The sequence below is a fragment of the Sus scrofa genome, chromosome 8, assembly GCF_000003025.6.
Source record: "Sus scrofa isolate TJ Tabasco breed Duroc chromosome 8, Sscrofa11.1, whole genome shotgun sequence".
NCBI classification, from domain to species: domain Eukaryota; kingdom Metazoa; phylum Chordata; class Mammalia; order Artiodactyla; family Suidae; genus Sus; species Sus scrofa.
In genome coordinates, this window is record NC_010450.4 from 75,637,926 (window position 1) to 75,657,146 (window position 19,221).

The 19,221-nt window shown below is 45.6% G+C and overlaps 2 protein-coding genes across 2 annotated transcripts in view; one reads left to right on the forward strand and one right to left on the reverse strand.

The window, feature by feature from the left end:
- Positions 1-6,944, reverse strand: part of TMEM131L (transmembrane 131 like) — a 178,736-nt gene extending 171,792 nt beyond the window's left edge. Inside the window, exons 1-2 of the mRNA XM_021101486.1 lie at positions 6,736-6,944; positions 6,005-6,075 (exon numbers count right to left, since the gene is read on the reverse strand). Coding sequence (XP_020957145.1) covers positions 6,005-6,075; positions 6,736-6,859 — 195 coding nt within the window. The 5' untranslated portion in view covers positions 6,860-6,944. The remainder of the gene's footprint in view (positions 1-6,004; positions 6,076-6,735) is intronic.
- On the forward strand, positions 6,082-17,478 carry LOC102159783 (translation initiation factor IF-2-like). The gene is made up of 3 exons (XM_021101487.1): positions 6,082-6,591; positions 16,942-16,995; positions 17,128-17,478. The coding sequence occupies exons 1-2, from the start codon at positions 6,224-6,226 to the stop codon at positions 16,958-16,960; spliced, it is 387 nt and encodes a 128-aa protein (XP_020957146.1). The 5' UTR covers positions 6,082-6,223; the 3' UTR covers positions 16,961-16,995; positions 17,128-17,478.

Below are 19,221 nucleotides of genomic sequence, written 5' to 3' on the forward strand. Positions count from 1 at the left end.
ATACTATTCAGCCATAAAAAAGAATGAAATCTTGCCACTTGTGACAACATGAATGGACCCTGAGGGCATCATGCTAAGTGAAATAAGTCACATAGAGAAAGACGAATGCCAATGATCTCACTTATATGTGGAATCTTTTTTGGGGGTGGGCACACCTGCGGTTAATGTAAGTTCCCAGGGTAGGGGCCAAATTGGAGCTGCAGCTGCTGGCCTACACCACAGCTGCAGCAAAGCCAGATCAGAGCCACACCTGTGACCTATACCACAGCTCACAGCAACACCAGATCCTTAACCCACTGATCGAGGCCAGGGGTCGAACCTGTGTCCTCAAGGATACTAGTCGGGTTCGTTACCACTGAGCAACAACAGGAATTCCTATCTTAGGAAAAAAAAAAACCCCACTAAGCTCACAGAGACAGAGAACAGACTGGAGGCTGCCAGAGGCAGGGGATGCGGGGAGGGTGAAATGGATGAAAGGTGTCAAAAGGTACAAACTTCCATTTATAAAATAAGTTCCCGGGATGTTATGTATTACACAGTGACTATAGTTCACAATACGGTACTGCACATGTGAAAGTTGATAAGGAGTAAATCTTAAAAGTTCTCATCACAAGAAAAAAAATTTTGAGAAGTTCCCGGGATGTTATGTATTACACAGTGACTATAGTTCACAATACGGTACTGCACATGCGAAAGTTGATAAGGAGTAAATCTTAAAAGTTCTCATCACAAGAAAAAAAATTTTGAGAACTCTGGTATGGTTGTGGGTGTTAGTGAGACTTATTTGCACTATCTCCAAATACAGAATCCTTACCTTGTACACCTGAAATGCATATACCCTTCTATGTCAATTATACTGCAATAAAATGTCCTTTAGATTAAAAAAAAAAAAATTTGCTAAATAACCAGTAGATGTAATAACTATTTTTCAAAACTTCATGAAGCAAATTTTTCTAATTCAAAACCAAACATGAACTTATTTCTCCCAGAGACAGGAATTTCTCACAATACTACTTTCGCACCAGAGCAAAGGGGCCAAAAGCTTGGACGCTGGAGCCAAATGTCTCCTGGGTGCAAACGCCACCCCGGTCACGTTCTTATCACCTTCAGCAAGTTACTTACCAACAGCGTGGCTCAGTTTCCTCATCTGCAATCAGCTCAAAACACTTCATACTCTGCAGTGTATTAACATGAGTTAATACCCATAAAGTGCTTAAACGAAGCCAGTGGGATTCGACCCAGGCTGGTTGTTATTTCTCTATGTTAACAGTGGAAATCAACATCCAAATGTTGAACGAATTTCAATCTCTTGTCAATGAAATAGTCAATATGGACAGTAAACACTGGAATGAGTCACTCCAATTACCTATCTTATAGATAATCAAAGTCTGACTTCATGAGATGGCTCTGCAAAATTTAAAAGAAAAAGAGTGGAAGCTGATTCAACCAAAAATAAATCTCTAGGACAAAAAAAAAGATTTCCAAATACTAGTCAATGCTCCCCTGACAGGAGCGAGAGGCTATTACGTAACGTGCTACCTGAGATGCTCTGCCATTTCCTGTTTCACTTTCTCCCAATTTCCGTTATCGACACGCTCAGGCTTAAGGGGGCAAGATAAACAAGCGTGGGACTTTTAAAGCAGCAGCTTTCGTTCTTTTTTTAAGTTTTTATTATAGTTGATTTAAAGTGTTCTGTCAGTTTCTGCTGGACAGCAAAGTGACCCGGCCACACACAGGCATACATTCTTTTTCTCGTTTTATCCTCCCTCGGGCTCCATCACAAGGGACCAGATAGAGTTCCCTGGGCTAGACAGCAGGATGTCCTTGCTTAGCCACTCCAAAGGCCACAGTTTGCAGGCAGCAGCTTTCTTATTCCTCACTGTCCTGCATGGGCCCACCTGGGCCAGGGCCAGGCCAGCTCTTTGCAAGAGGAACAAAGAAGGTTGGGAAGGTACAGAGCTCCCGCCATCCCATTCCAGATCAACATGCTTCTGGTTCAGGGGACAGCTGCCCCTCCTCGGCACCGATGTGCCAGTCCCAGACCCATGCAGGGACCTGAGGAGTGAGGCTCCACACCCCGGCAAGGCCAAAAGGGATGAAATGAACACGTTCTAGACTGCCTTGCTAGCGCCCACAACTGATACCAAAAATGCGCTTCAGAAACAGTCACAGGAACTCAATGCCTGAGACGTTCCACCTGCCTGCTTCAGGCGTGACTGAGCTCCTAAAGAGGGAACCAGACAGGACACTGCCCGCTGCCTCCCCTCCTCTAAGACGAACCCCCTGAAATGCCTCCTGTATGCACAATATCGTGGCCAAAACAGGGCTCCCAGGCATAGATGTCCAGGCTCCGTTAGGTCCACAAGGCACACGCAAGACAAAGAAAAAATCCAGACTCTCGAGGAACTCAAGAAGGAAGAGAAATGGTGAGGTGACAGTGCCGCTGCCATGCAAGGGACAAGAAGGGCTGGTCCTGGACCAACGGCAGGGCCACAGCATTCATGCTTTTGTTCAATGGACGCCTGGTGAGCCTGCCTGGTCAAGGTGCAGGCTGGAGTGAGCAAACCCGAGGCCTAAAGGGCCAGAGCAGGTCAAGTGCATCACAGGGAAGCTGGGAAGGTTCTGACCTAGAAGGTGGCGTGAGAAGGTACACAGGCAGCATCTTGCACACACCAGCGCTTCTTAACAATAAGCTGAGGAAAACATGTGTTTCTATAACACCGCTGTTTTGGATTCGTGGGGTGAAGCAGAGTCAGAGGAGAGGAAAATTCTGTCAATCTCAGAATAATACCCCATGGGGTTTTTTTCCTTCCTTCTTCTCATCATCAGAGACAGAGTTTTACTGTTCCTAGACCAACCCATTTTACAAAAGACTATATAACACAAAGATACAAATAACATAACTTATCTGCGCAACTGTTGGGCACATAATACTACTGAGTTAACTGCACAGGGTCAGTCCCTTCAAAGCAGGCAAGCTGTTCTATGCTCTCCAATGACCAAATCCAGGGGTCCGAGGAGGTAATTCCAAAAAATAGGTAACATGTATTGAACGTGAACTTGCTTACTAAGTTCAGGGCATTTAATCCTCATAAAACCCTCTGAGATGGGCACCACTATTGGCCCCATTTTGCAGATGAAGAAACTGAGGACAGAGAGGTGGAAAGGGAGGGAGCCAAGAGTCAAATCCTGGAAGGATTTAGAAGCCTGGCACTTTAGAACCATCCAATTATATCTGGTTTTACTAGTGATGCATTATTCGACTTCTTGATCACTTAAGGGACCCAATAGGAAAAAAAAAAAAAAAAGACTCAATCTACAGAAAACATTTGAAAAATGAATTAACTGTATAATAATTAATGTTGGCAAATTTTTTTTCTTTTTTGGCCACCCTGAGGGCCTATGGAGTTCCTAGGCTGGGAATCAGATCCAAGCTGCAGTTGTGACCTATGCCACAGCTACAGCAACACTGGATCTTGAACCCACGGCGCAGGGCCAGGGATCGAACCTACATCCCAGAGCTGCAGAAACACAGAGATCCCACTGTGCCACAACGGGAACTCCCATGCCACATCTTCTTCTGATGCTCCTCCTTCACCTACCATTGACAAATCTAACTTCTGAAGCCATCTTTAAGTCTTCCTGAAAGGAACCCAACTTACAATCCAATGAAGCAGAAAACCAGGAGTTCACTTGTGGCTCGGTGGGTTAAGGATCTGGTGTTGTTACTGCTGTAGCTGTGGTTACAGGTGTGGTACAGGTTCGATCCCTGGCCCGGGAACTTCCACATGCCATGGGCACAGCCAAAAAAAAGAAAACCCTCAAACTGAAATGCACCTATAAACATTCTCTTTTCAACAGGCTCTATGACACACATGCGGTAACTCTGTCTGAAAAAATGCAAAATACTTTGAAAAGAATTCCCTAAAAAAAAAACCTCTTTAGAATGCTCTGCAGTTTGCGCTCGCGCATACACACAAGTAGCTTAGACAGATAAATACAGACAGACCCATATACATCCTCACGTACCCCATCCAGGCACACACAGGGTAAAACAGTCTCTAAAAAACACACATATAGGTAGTGATGGAGTGTTTAGAAAATTATTTTGAATATCAGTTTCACTTTCATTATAGTTTTGGTTAAAACAGCTTAGCTATAAATGCATCAGAGTACTCCAGAGAAAGTTTCTAAATTCTAACATTTTTTTTTTACCAAAATGAACCATTATAAACAAAACCAGAAATTAAGAATTATATAAAATAACCTTGGAACCTATAAATAAAGTCATTAATTCTATCAGAGGCTTTGACATTTCCATTTCTGAGCACAATGACAAAAGTTTCAACTACTGCTGCAACAAATGAAAGTCTATAATTTCCTTTCCTTTCCATCTGGGTTGGCTTCCAACACTAAGGGGGAAGAGGTAGAGGCCACGACTGGGTGAAAATGCAAATATGTATAGATAGACACCAGCGCTTCTCTACAGGGGCACATCTGCTCCCCGGGGACATTTAGCAATGTCTAGAGACATTTTTAGATGGCATGGGGAAGGGGGTGGCACAGGAAGTGCCCCTGACATCTACTGGGTGAGGCAGAGATGCTCCAACTGTTTGACATCCTACAGTCTCCAGGACCGCCCCCCACAATAAAGAATTCTCAGGCCCCAGATGTCACCAAAACCTCTGCTGAAAACTCAGGTATACACACATATGACTATACTGTATTTTTTAAAAGTATGCCAAATGTTAAGTGTAGTTCTCTCAGAAAGAACTGAAGGATTTCTCGTTTGCTCTTTTTTCCTGTTTTTGCTTTTGTTTTTTTAACAACACACACCTGCTCTTTACAATCAGGGAGAAAATGCATTTAGGAATAAACTTTTAAGAGAAGGACAGACTACCTGCTGCCCATCCCAACAGGGCTTTTTCTCCAAGGCCTGGTCTCCTTCAGCCTGCTGGGTCTAGGGAAATTTTTCCTCTAAAAATCACCTCTCCACCTTGACATTGTTATTCATTAGCCCCGGTTAAAATGAATATTCCAAATATCTCAAAAGCAGCACTCCAAATGCTTCGCATTGGAGGGAGAACACTGAAATGTAAAACTGCACCGCCTCCCAGGGAAGTTATAGTTAGACATCCTGTTTTCTAAACAGCCACATGAGATAACATAGAATTAAGTGCTGCCACCAATGCGAGAAGTAACGAACATCTTAAAAGTTACGGGACACAAGCTGGGACCATTCCCTTACAATACAAACCACTCCCCCTCATGCATTTGGGGTCACTGCTGAAAAAGTCAACAATATCATATTTAAACGTGCACATCTTCCTCCTAAAAGTTCAACCTTAAACACAAAAGCTCTAGAGCACTCTATTGCAGCGGTAAACCCTGGAGAATGCCAGAATCCCAACAAACTGTTAGTAATGATTTTCCCACATGCAATCATTAGATCACATAAGGGGGAAAAACTCGAAACCTGAAATTCAAGTTCTTAACAAGAGGGAGTATTCTAACACGAATTAAAGGCACTTGGAAAAAGCCCAGGATTACAACCCTTTAAAGTCACATCTTCATCCCACAGCTACTGAACGCCCAAGGCAAGGAGCACGCACTAACATTTCTGAGACAAATATTCCATATTCCTGGTCCTCGGGCACAACAGAACGGCACACGGAGAGATCTCGGGCGCGGGGCCCTCGCCCACCTCGGACCAAAGGCGGCGGAGGGGCCCCCGCCCTTCCCTCCGCACCGCCGCGGCTGGAAGCGGCCCTGCTGAGGTGGCCTCGGCTCCCACCTCCTGAACTTGGGGCCGGCGTGACTCACGCCCTGTCACATGGCGCAGGAGGAGGCTGGGCCGGCCACCGCTGCCAGGTGTTCGGGCTCGGCCCGACAGTTTATTTGCCTGGCAAAGTGGCCCGAGCGCCGGTGCCGCTGGGGGGGCCGGCGGCCCCCGGGCCTCTCCTCCCTCGCTCCCCCGAGCCGCCCTGTCACCTGGCGTCCTCACCTGAGTGGGCAGCAGGAGTTCCCCTTCCTCTGCCTGCCACAGCTCCACCACGTTCGGCAAGGGCTCGATCGCTGCACCAACACCAAAAAACACACCGCGTTTTTAAGGCACGGAAAAGAAACGCTTCCTGTTTCCCGATCGTCCACCCCTGCACCCGCCGCACCCAAACAAGCCTCCCTTCCCCTCCAGAAGCGGAGGCCACCCGAGGAGCAGCACACAATGGAGCGGGTGCAAGTCGGCGGCCCCTTGGACGGAGAGGCTAGGACGTGCGGGGTCGGGGGCTCTGGAGCCAGGGGAAGCCACCCCGGGGGACCCCCGCACTCCGGCAGAAGCTGGGGCTGGCGTGCGGGACGCCGCCCGGGCGGTCAGGCTTGGGGAACAAAGCTGCAGGAAGCCGGGCCGCGGCTGGGCCCCGGCGCGCGCCACACAAAGCGGGGACTGCGCCCGGAGCACCCGGGGCCCGCGCACAAAGGCTCCGGGGCGCGCGCGGCTAGCGGTCTGCGACGCGGTCCCGGAGCCCCGCGACTTCCCGGCTTCCAGGAGGCGGGGGCGGAGGGCGCGGGAGAGGACGCCGCAGTGAGCAAAAGGTACCGGCCCGGAATTGCAACCGCTTTCCTGCCTCCTTTGCCGTCCCTCCCCTCGCCCTCGTAATAGACTTCAGCAGTTCCCCCAAAAGAAAGAGGAGGGGGGCGGGGTGGATAGGGAAGCCAGCGGAGCGGCGCCAGGCTGACCTTGTCCCTGAGCCCCTCCCGGGCGACAGCAGGGCAGAAGGACCTGGAAGACGCCCAGCAGGAGATTCACGGCCGCGGCGGTGCGGCAGTAGCAGCCGGGCTGCGGGCGTCGGAGCCCCGCCATGCTGCTGCTCGCGCTCCTCTCGGCTGCTCGCCGCGCTCGCCGCTCGCTCGCTGGCGCCGGGGCCGCCTCGCCCCGGGCCCGCCCCCGCGCCGCCCGCCCCGCCCGCCCCGCCCCGCCCCCTCGCCCCGCCCCGCGCCGCGCCGCGCCGCCCGCCCGCCCCGCGCCGTGCTGTGCAGCCGCCGTCGCGGCAGCAGCAGCTGCAGCCCAGCCTCTCCGGCGCGCTGCTGCTCCGCGCGTGTGCGCCATAGATAGGGAGGGACGGAACGCGGCGGGGCGCGGGGAACGTGGACAATGCGAACGCCGCGGCTGCTGCCCCGCCCGGCGAGGAGCACATGGCTGCGGGCCCGCCCCGCAGCGTCCGACGACCGCCCCCCTGCCCCGAGGCTGTGACTGGGGCTCTGCGAGCTGGCGGGAGGGGCTCCCCGGCCACTATCGCCCAGAACTTTGGGGTGGTTTCCGCTTTGTTTGCGCACACGGGCAGCGAGCGGGTTATTGCCCACGGGGATGGGAGCGGCGGGAGGTGGTGGGAGAGAGGAGTCGCCCAGCGAGACGCCCTAGACAGGATATTAGTGGAAATAATGCAGTGGTTGTCAGGAAAGGCGAGTGCAGCCACATGGCTACTGCCAGGTCTGCAGCGAGGATATCCGGTGGCTGCAAGGTCTGTAATTTAGAATAAAAAGAGCTCTCCCAAGACCCGAAAGGCTGACCTCAGCGCCGCGTGGCGGTGGTGCGCTCGGCACCCTCCGTGGAGACTGTCCAGTTTGTGACAGGTGGGGAAGCCTCTTCGAGGAAGTTTGTAGCTTAAAAGGTCCTGCATCTACTTCCCTTCGGATTCCTGTTGCAGAATTTAGCCAGCTTCTGAAACCTGGTTAAGGTAGAGGACTTGGCCAGTTGCCTGTCTGTAACATTAACAGGGTACTATAGGTGATACTTGGAAATGTGTTTTCTAACCCTTTTTGTTTGTTTGTTTGCTTGATCCCTGTAACCAAAAAGTACATCGAAGGTCTGAGATCTCTTTTAAGTTAATTTCATGCCTTTGCCAGCGGTATCAAGAGCAAGGGTTTATTCAGGAATCTCTTTACACAACCTGAAAGTATTGGCAATCTTAAGATATCTTTTGTTAACTTGCTGCTTCCAGAGGAGCTTGTATGGAATTCAGAGAATATGAACAGTGTACAAAAAGAAGGGAAGGGACCAGAGCACACCTGTCTGCTTACATTGAACCTCTATTTAATTGCTTCTGGTGCCTTCCAGTCTAGACAATGGAAAAGCCTTGGTCCAATAGCAGGACGGATGCAAAGAAGGACTAAATCAATGGTGAATTCTCCCTCCCTCTCAAGAACATAATACAGTGCTATGAACCCGGTCTCACACTGTCTGGGTATAACACTAAACAAGGCTAAATAGCCTAATTGCTTGGCTGAAACTTCAGTTTAAGCTTGTAAATATCCAACTCCAACACCTCCAGTATTCTCTTTGTCCCTTGCCTTTTTTCTGTGTTGCCTGCCAGCATCTACCTGTCCTTAGTAAGGATCTCCATTCTCATTCCACTACAGCCCTTTTTTTCTCATTTCATTGTTGTAGGTGTGCATTTGCCCCTTGGGCTTTGAAGGTTCTACTCTGTTAACAGGGCCTTCTATGACAAAGATACTTCTACAGCCCACTAAGGTAGTAACCATGCCTTCCAAGTTTGTTTTTACATGAAAGTTCTCTTATTGGAAAGTTCTCTCATTAGCCTATTTATTTCCAATATATATTCTTTTCTCATCTTTTTTTTTAGGGCCGCACCCATGGCATATGGAGGTTCCCAGGCTAGGGGTCAAATTGCAGCTGCAGCCACCAGCCTACTCCACAGCCACAGCAACACGGGATCCAAGCCACATCTGCAACCTACACCACAGGTCACGGCAACCTTGGATCCTTAACCTACTGAGTAAGGTCAGGGATCGAATCTGCGTCCTCATAGATCCTACTCAGGTTCGTTAGCCACTGAGCCATGATGGGAACTCCTTCCAATATGTATTTTAAAGTCCTCTTATGACTGCCTTACTTAGAAAGGAAAGCAAACAAACATTGACAGCCTTACAGACTCTATTAAATAGATTTAATAAAAGTCACAGTAGAAAACTTTTTTTTTACTATTTTTTAAACTATTTTACTTTTTATTAAAAGTCTTTATCACTCTAACCAGTATACCAGAATCAATGGAAAATGCCTTAAAAGATAGAAAAAAAAAAAAACTGGCTATGGACCACATATAAATACAGCTCTAGGAGTTCCCATTGTGGAGCAGTGGTTAATGAATCCGACAAGGAACCATGAGGTTGCGGGTTCGATCCCTGGCCTTGCTCAGTGGGTTAACGATCTGGTGTTGCCTTGAGCTGTGGCGTAGGTTGCAGACATGGCTCAGATCCCGCATTGCTGTGGCTCTGGCGTAGGCGGGTGGCTACAGCTCCGATTTGACCCCTAGCCTGGGAACCTCCATATGCCGCGAGAGCAGCCCAAGAAATGGCAAAAAGACAAAAAAAAAAAAAAAAAAAAAAAGCTCTATTTTGTTCTTCTGAACCTTTTTAAAGGCCAACTTAATTGTTCAAGTTGTGGTCTTGTGGACTTTACAAAGCTGGTAATGCTAGTTCACTGTTGTTCAAAAAGCCAGAAGCATGTATCTGCAGTGCCATGGGGCTGGAGAGGGATATGGGATTACACAGCTGTCTTCTTAGATAAATCTGACCTACTTAGCCTTCTCTGGAGGTATTTTTCTTGCTGACTCATGAACAACAGGAAAGTTATGGCCCATTAAGTAGCATCCATGTTTTGAAGTCACCTTCTTCTCCAAAGAAGACTCCTGTGTCACTTGTGGTATATTTTCATTATTCTCCTGTAGATAATAGATAGTCTACTAGAGCTGGAAAAACTTTGGCTATTAAATAATATCCTAGCTGCCTCTTTTTACAGAAGAAACTGAAGCCGAGAAAGGATGAGAAATAGCCAAGTTATAGTGAAGCATGTTCGAATAATGTTAATTGGCAAAAATTGAAGGTAAACGTGAATTGACTGGATATGCAGATTATATACAGAAGATTAAACCGTGGAAGAGACACCGAGATATTTTAGTAGAGGAGATCAGTTTTAAATTAGATCCATATCAGTTTAAATGTTTTTTTAAACCACACCTAAAATGGACTCAATCTACACTTCTTTTTTTTTTTTTTTTTAATCTTTTGGCCACACCCTTGGCATATGGAACTTCCTAGGCCAGGAATTGAATCTGCGCCACAGCTGTGGCAATGCTGGATCCTTTAACCCACTGTACTCAAAAGGGGGATCAAATCCATGCCTCCCCAGTGACCTGAGCCGGATTCTTAACACACTGCACCTCAGGCCAGAACTACACTTATTTTAAACATGCAAGATGTTGACCATGCTTTTTACCCTTACTTATTTTACCCTTGTTCTTTTTGTCTTCATGAGTACAGATGAAAACCAAGCAAGTTTGTAAATGTCCTTCATAAAATTGACAAGGAAGGCTCAAGCCCAATCTCTAATCCAGAGAAGATTCAACAAGGTGATTATGAAGATAAGATGAGATACTGGTAGAGTAGGCTGTACAGTATCAATAAATGCAATAACAGTATTACCATATAGTCAAATTATGGGAAAGTGCCAGACTTCCATGAATATGGTAAACCCAATACTGATGTTGAGTTACTTGTATTATCTGTTCATTGCCATTCACTGTCATCTCTTATCACTCAGACATGCTGGAAATGGGAGTGACTAATGACAGTGGACATGGAACAGCTGTTTTCTATCTCATCCATTCTCACATTTCGGGCCTCACCCAGTGGAGACAACAAAACAAAGTCTTTTATCAGATCACCACCACCATCATTGCTGGGGTGCAAGGCTCATACTTTTCTGGGAGGAATTGCCCAGAGGGATGGTTCTTGAGCCTGGCAAAAACTTAGAGATAATAGTCGGGTACTCTTGAGATGCAAACCTCCCCTTTGACTGAAAGGGACCCTCCTTTAACTTTCTTCCATTCCATCTCATCTCAGGAAGCCTTAATTAAGTATTCTTGCTTTTCTCAAACTACGCTTGGGTTAACCAGGTGTCCTTTTCTACTATGGAACTATTAAGCAATTTGAAGGGAGCAGCAGCATTGACAGTTAAAAATCATCTTTCTCCATGTTTTTGTTTTTGTTTTTGGTTTTTGGTTTTTGGCTGTTCCCAGGACAGGATTCAAACCCTCACCATAACCACAGCAGCAACCCAAGTCGCTGCAGTGACAATGCCAGATCCTCAATCCACTGTGCCAACAAGAGAATTCCTCCCCATGTTGTTGTTGTTTTTTAACCCATAAAACTGTACAATAAAAAGTGTAAATTTTACTGTGTATGAATTAAATTGGTTAAACTAAAATGTTTGATTACAGAGCTCTTTAAAAATTTAAAGGCCAAATTTTTAAAGAGCGGCTAAATGTGATTTACATAAGCTGCGTTGAGTGTGTTCCTGCTACATGTTTAATTTGATTAAATGAATGATACAGGAATGAAAAAAACATAGTCACCTTCCCAGCCTCCTTTGCAAACTGGCATTGCTATTTGGCTGACTTATGGTGAAAGTGAGGTAAGCAGACTTCTATTGGCATGGCTTCAAGGAAAGCTCTTGTTTTCCTGATGGAGAGGAATAGACTCAGCTAGGAGAAGAGTTTTGTTCTGTGTTCTTCTTCCTGCTGGAGTAAAAGCTGTATTGCCCAGAGGTTTGGCAGCTGTCACTCAAGCCTGGGGAAGCAAACTACCCACTGAAGGTCATCCATTGGAAAAGTAGAATCTAGATCCTAGAGGAATTATGGAATTGCTAAATTGTCTACCTTTCAACATCTTGGGTTTGGGTTTTTGGGTTTTTTTTTTTTTTTTTTTTTGCATTTTAGGGCCACACCCACAGCATGTGGATGTTCCCAGGCTAGGGGTCGAACTGGAGCTGCAGCTGCAGGCCTATACCACAGCCACGGCAACACCAGATCCAAGATGTGTCTGTGACCTACACCACAGTTCATGGCAATGGAAGTTCACCAAGCAAGGCCAAGAATCGAATGCACATCCTTATGGATACTAGTTGGATTCGTTTCCACCATGCCACAACAGAAATTCCCATCTTATTCGTTTTTTTAAATTTTTTATTGAAGTAAGTTGATTTACAATGTTCTGTCAATTTCTGCTGTACAGCAAAGTGACCCAGTCATACATGTATACATATTCTTTTTCTCATATTATCATCCATCATATTCTATTCCAAGAGACTGGATATAGTTCCCTGTGCTGTACAGCGGGACCTCATGGTTTATCCACTCTAAATGTAACAGTTTGCATCTACTAACCCCAAACTCCTAGTCCATCCCACTCCCCCCCCAACCATCTTGTTTTGCAAACAAAAGTAGGCCTCTACAAGTTTTCTGTTACTTGCAGTCAAAAACAATCCCAAGTGAGAAAAAGAAAAAACTCAACCGATACAAAAATGAAAGCAAACCATAATCATTAACAATAACCAGTCTGAAAGATATTAGCAGAATGCTCATAGAACAAGAGGAAATAGCAAAGTAATACTGGGTTTATTTTACAAGTGCAAATTAAAAGAACTATCATGAGGCATTCCCTGGGGGCTGAGTGGGTGAAAAACCTGGCATTGTCACTGCTTTGGCTCTGGTTACTGCTGTGACACTGGTTCAGTCATTGGACCAGAAACTTTTGCACGGCTCAGACACAGCCAAATAAAAAATTTAAAAAATAAAGCATAAAAGAACTATCATGCATCATTTTATAGCAACTAAGTTAGCAAAAATAAGAGCAACACAAGTAAATACTGATTAGATAGCTGCAGAGAAACAGTGCTTATCACTTAGTGATCTAATTATTCTCGAAGGGATAGTCTGCTATCAACAGGGCCATCACTGTAAGTCTCTGTGAATGGCCCTCCCATCCTGTGGGACAGACAGTTCTAACTCCATCTTTCCTACCTGCTCTTATTACATTTTATAATATACATTTGCCAAGTCATGAGACCACTATGTATGACTCTCTTGTAATAACATTGCCTTTTCAATTTTTTTTTTTTTCTTTTTGGCTTTTTAGGGCCACCCCTGTGGCATATGGAAGTTCCCAGACTAGGGGTCAAATCAGAGCTGCAGCTGCCAGCCTTCACCACAGCCACAGCAACACCACATCCAAGCTGCATCTGCGACCTACATGACCTACACTACAGCTCATAGCAATGTCAGATCCTCAACCCGCTGAGCAAGGCCAGGGATGGAACCTGCCTCACGGATACTAGTCAGGTTTGTTTCCACTGCACCACAACGGGAATTCAGCATTAACATTTTAGATAAAATGGAAACACAGCCATAAAATAAAACTCAAAAAGAAATAGAAAAGTTGGTTAGACATACGGCCTTTCAAAGTATTTAATCAGTAATTTAAAAATCTATCTACAAAAAAGAGTTGGCACCTAGGGGAGTTTTACAGGTAAGTTTTTTCCACCTTTCAAGGAACACTGAATTCCTATTTTATGTATCTGTTCCAGAGAAAAGAAATAGGGGAACACCTTGCAACTCTTTATGTGATAGTAGTATAATCGTGACAACAGAAACTGGAAGAAACATAAAAAAGGAAAATACAGGAGAATTTCATTTATGAAAAATATATACAATTCTGAAATCAAACATTAGCAAACTGAACATAGGAGCATTAAAATAATACATCAGGGACCTTCCATTGTGGCTCCGAGGGTTCAGAACCCAACATAGGGTCTGTGAGGATGTGGGTTCAATCCCTGGCCTTTCTCAGTGGGTTAAGAATGTGCTGCAGGATTTCCCATCGTGGCGCAGTGGTTAACGAATCCGACTAGGAACCATGAGGTTGTGGATTCGGTCCCTGCCCTTGCTCAGTGGGTTAAGGATCCTGCGTTGCCATGAGCTGTGGTGTAGGTTGCAGACGCAGCTCGGATCCCACATTGCTGTGGCTCTGGCGTAGGCCGGTGGCTACTGCTCCATTTGGACCCCTAGCCTGGGAACCTCCATATGCCGAGGGAGTGGCCCAAGAAATGGCAAAAAGACAAAAAAAGAAAAAAGAATGTGCTGCATAAGAAGAAGAAAAACCTGCTCATCTCAAAAGGTGCAGGAAAATGCATTTGATAAAATTCAACACCTATTTATAACCAAAATCTCTGAGCATACTAGGAATAAAAAGAATAACCCAGAGAGCTCCCCTGTGGCATAGCAGGTTAAGGATCCATCATTGTCACGGCTGCAGCTCAGGTTGATGTTGTGCAATGAGTTCAATCCCTGGCCCAGGAACTTGCAAATGCTGAGGGCCTAAGCAAAAAAAACATAAATAAAAATAAACAAAAATAACCCCATAAACGTTGCCTACTACTAAATTATAGTGAAAGTTATACAGTCTGCCCTGAGGCCCCTTCCTCCTATGCCCGACCTTTGACAGTAAGGGGACCCCATAGCTTGGTCCTGGATACTCTCTATGGATGAGCTCATCCAGTCCTGTGTCTTTATTTATTTATTTATTTATAGGGCAGCACCCAGAGCATAAGGAAGTTCCCAGGCTAGGGGTCCAATTGGAGCTGCAGCCACAGCCACAGCAATGCCAGATCGAGCCGCCTCTGCAACCTACACCACAGCTCACGGCACTGCCAGATCCTTAACCCACTGAGCGAGGCCAGGGATCAAACCTGCATCCTCATAGATACCAGTCAGGTTCATTTCTGCTGCGCTACAATAGGAACTCCCCAAATTCTCTTTTTAACATAGGATTCATATTACGCATAAAACTGGTGGTTTCCCATACAGTTAGAACAAAATCCAAACTCCTACGCTTGTCCCACAAGTCATCTGGTCCTGCCTACCTTTCTGCCCTCCTCTTCCATAGGCTTCCTCTTGATAACTGCTCTTGGGGGCCTTTGCGTCCCCCAAGCTTACTAGGCTTGACCCCCATCTCTGGGCCTTTGAACCTGCTGTTTTTTTCTACCTAGAAAGCTCTGTGTCCTGATGATCACAGGTCTGACTCCTTCTCATCATGGACACAGAGCTAACACGCATGCTTGTGTCTGGAGCGTCCAAGGAGTGAGGTCTGAAATCTGGGTCTGATGCACCAAACCCAGGTCCAGGCTGCCTGTGGTGAGAGGATCCCACTTCTGACTCCACAAGGGCACTGATAGGCCACACCACGTGCCCATGACACTGTATCCTCCTGGAGGGGTAGCTTTTTCTACTAAAAGATTATTTCTTTTTTCTTTTTTTTTTTTTTTTTCTGCTTTTTAGGGCCACACCTGTGGCATATAGAAGGTCCCAGGCTAGGGGTCATATCAGAGCTACAGCTGCCAGCCTACACCACGGCCACAGCAACGCAGGATCCTTAACCCACTGAGCGAGGCCAGGGATCAAACCCGCATCCTCATGGATGCTAGTCGGGTTGGGTAACTGCTGAGCCACAAAGGGAAGTTCCTGAAAAGACAATTTCTTATGTCTGTAGAGAGAAGGGAGAGCTGCAGGGGTACACTCTTTACATTCACGTCTTGGGTAAAACATGATGGGATTAGGCTTATTGTCCTTGGTTTACATGTTGGAAACTGAGCCTGGGAAGGTAAATTGTTATTCTGGAGTTCAAATTGGATTCTAATTCTTTTTTTTTCCTCCCCTAGAGTTTTACTTTACGTTTTCGTCTTTTAAAATTGTATTGACGTATGGCTGACTTACAATGTTGTGTTCATTTCTGCTGCACAGCAAAGTGGTTCAGGGACACATGTCCACATATTCGTTCTTTTCCAGATTCTTTTCCAAAAGCTTATCCAAGAATATTGAGTAGAGTTCCCTGTGCTGTACAGCAGGTCCCTGTTGTCCATCCACTCCATATATGATAGTGTGCTTACAGAAATTGGACTCTAATTTGATTGTGCCACACTGCTGCTAAAGATAAAGAAGCAAAAGCTCACTTGGAAATGTCCATTTTTTTAATGCTGTAATTCTACTTCTTATTTTGGTTCTTTTTTTTAATTATTTTTTTTAGGGATGCACCTGCAGCATATGGAGGTTCCCGGGCTAGGGATTGAATCAGAGCTGCAGTTGCTAGCCTACACCACAGTCACAGCAACACCAGACCCAAGCCATATCTGTGACCTACACCACAGCTCACGGCAACGCCTGATCCTTAACTTACTGAGCAAAGCCATGGATCCTCAAGGATCCTAGTCAGGTTCATAACATGCTGAGCCACAACAGGAACTCCTTACTTCTTATTTTAAGATGCTTGTAGGAAGGTTAGAAAAATCTGTGAAGGTCCAGCTACAGTCATTAAGAAAGAGTCTATGGGAGTTCCCGTCGTGGCGCAGTGGTCAATGAATCTGACTAGGAACCACGAGGTTGCGGGTTCGATCCCTGGCCTTGCTCAGTGGGTTAACGATCCAGCGTTGCCGTGAGCTGTGGCGTAGGTTGCAGATGTGGCTCGGATCCCGTGTTGCTGTGGCTCTGGCGTAGGCCAGCGGCTACAGCTCCGATTCGACCCCTAATCTGGGAAACACCATATGCAGCAGGAGCGGCCCTAGAAAAGGCAAAAAGACAAACAAATAAAAAATAAAAAAAGAAAGAGTTTATGTTTTATAGCTATGTCTGTGTAGTTATAAAACACAAACCACCTATGTACCCTCCAGGTGATAAGGTCAATATGAGATCCAGTAAAGCCTGAGATTTTCTTTGGCGTCACCACACCTTTAGACACACAGATCCTGTCCCTTTGCTGACTTCTGTACATACTAACTTACAGTCCATGTAAGAAAGTTATTTGTGTAAACCTCTAAAGGAGTGACTGCATTAACTTATTCATTTGTAGTTGCTTTTAAAATGTTCTACTTGGGAATTCAAAAGGTAGACCAAAGTGTAGAATTTATTTTTCTCTTCCTTTCTTCCTTGCTGTTGGGAAAAATATAAAAGTAGATTTCATTCAGAATTCAATCCTGTAAATTGAGTCAATTTCTTGGTAGATGATCTTGGAAAAACTGTTTTGTTTTGTTTTCTTAAGGTCCCCACTTCAGCTCTAAAACAAGGCACAGACTTAGTCTGGAAAGAAGAAATAGTAAGTACTTTTTCATCTCCATTTAGCAGTCACGTACTGCTTATGTCATGGCAAGCCCTAGCCTAAGAGCCTTGCTTGTATTAGGTCATGTAATCCTTCCAGCAACCTTCTGGGGTTATCCCTATTTTACAGATGGAGACACTGAGGCACAGGAGGAGTGAGGTGTAATTGCCCAAGGTCATAAGATGCAAAGCTGAAATTCAGAGCCCGGCTGTCTGTCTCTGGAATCCACATCCTTCACCCCCAGAGCAAAACCTCTTTACCCTCCTGTGAAAGGGCAGTGATATAATGGTGACCATTGGAAATAATAGTCAAAGCGCTGATACACAGAATAAAGGCCATTACAGCACCAAGAAACCTAACACTTTGTCTTTAAGAGGATGTCAGTACTAGAAATTCCCATGATGGTGCAGTGGAAATGAATCCAACTAGGAACCATGAGGTTGAGGGTTCGATCCCTGGCCTTGCTCAGTGGGTTAAGGATCCGGCACTGCTTGAGCTGTGGTATAGGTCACAGACACGGCTAGGATCTGACGTTGCTGTGGCTGTGGCTGGTAGCTACAGCTCCAATTAGACCCCTAGCCTGGGGACCTCCATATGCTGTGGGTGCGGCCCCAAAAAAACAAAAGACAAAATAAAAATAAAAAAAGAGGATGTCAGTACTGTACAACCAACTTCTGGTCGTTGACTATCTCATGGATCCAGAAAGAATGGCATGCTTGGTATTGGAACTGTGTCTGTCTAGGTGACCTCACCTTGACATGGTATATAAATTAAGTCATATGAACCCATGTTGCAGTAGGAGCTCCCCAAAATAATACCATCTATCAAGTTCCATAACAAGATAGGATCCCAAGAGCAGCATTGCAGCCACACTTATCTGACTTACCCATCCAAACAATCTAATTGCAGTTTTGGAAAATGTGTTTCATGACTTGGAACAAGGCACTTCACCTCCCTAGACCTTTTGTCTTGCCTGCAAAATGAAGCCATAAAATGATATGACTTCTAAGATCCTTCCCACGTTGAATGTTGAATGATTTTCTGTCCAGACCTGATGGCTTAAGAAGAGGAAGTCTGAATTATTTTTCTTCATCTTTTCTTACCATTCCAAAATCCACTGAGGAAAGCAAATTCACAGCTTCCTGAATCTGCGTGCATTCAAATTACAATCATGTTAAGTTTGGCACTTAAAGTTCAAATAAAAAGCTGCCAAGTCAGCAGCAGGGAGCCAGATGTTATGGTTCTGAAGGGATGGGGGGGAGCTGTTCTTTCCGTAGCTTCGGACCTGGACTGACAGGCTCTGGCCCCTGGCCAAGCCTACAGTCTGTAGAACCCAGTGTCCTGTCTGTGGGGCCTGAGCAAGTTACCTAACCTGTCTGTGCCTGGGTTCCTCACCTGTAAAATGAAGATAATAAGGGTCTGCCTCATAAGTTGTGGCAGAAAAATGAGCCTATATGTGTGTGTGTGTGTGTGTATACATATGGTATATATGTGTGTATGTATTATATATACAAAAGCATATCATATGTCTACAGGCATATATACATATATACACACACACATAGAGAGAGCATATATATATATACATATAACACACACACACATGCCTATAGAAGAGTGCAGGACACATGCGGTTTTCTTTTTCTTTTTCTTTTTTTCCCACATATTTTTATTATAGTTGATTTGCAATGTTCTGTCAATTTCTGCTGTACAGCAAAGTGACCCAATCATATATGTATATACATTTTTTTTCTCACATTATCCTCTATCATGTTCCATCATACATGATTGGATATAGTTCCCTGGGCTAGACAGCAGGATCTCATTGCTTATCCACTCCAAATGCAATAGTTTGCATCTACTGGGAGTTCCCATCATGACTCAGTGATTAACGAATCCAACTAGGAACCATGAGGTTGCAGGTTCGATCCCTGGCCTTGCTCAGTGGGTTGGGGATCCGGCATTACCGTGAGCTGTGGTGTGGGTCACAGACATGGTTTGGATCCTGCATTGCTGTGGCTGTGGTATAGGCTGGCGGCTACAGCTCCAATTAGACCCCTAGCCTGGAAGCCTCCATATGCTATGGGTGCGGCCATTGAAAAGGCAAAAAGACAAAAAAAAAAAAAAAAAAAATACTTTTCATCTACTAACCCCAGATTCCCAGTCCATTCCACTCCTTTGCCCTACCCCTTGCAATACACAAGTCTGTTCTCCATGTTCATG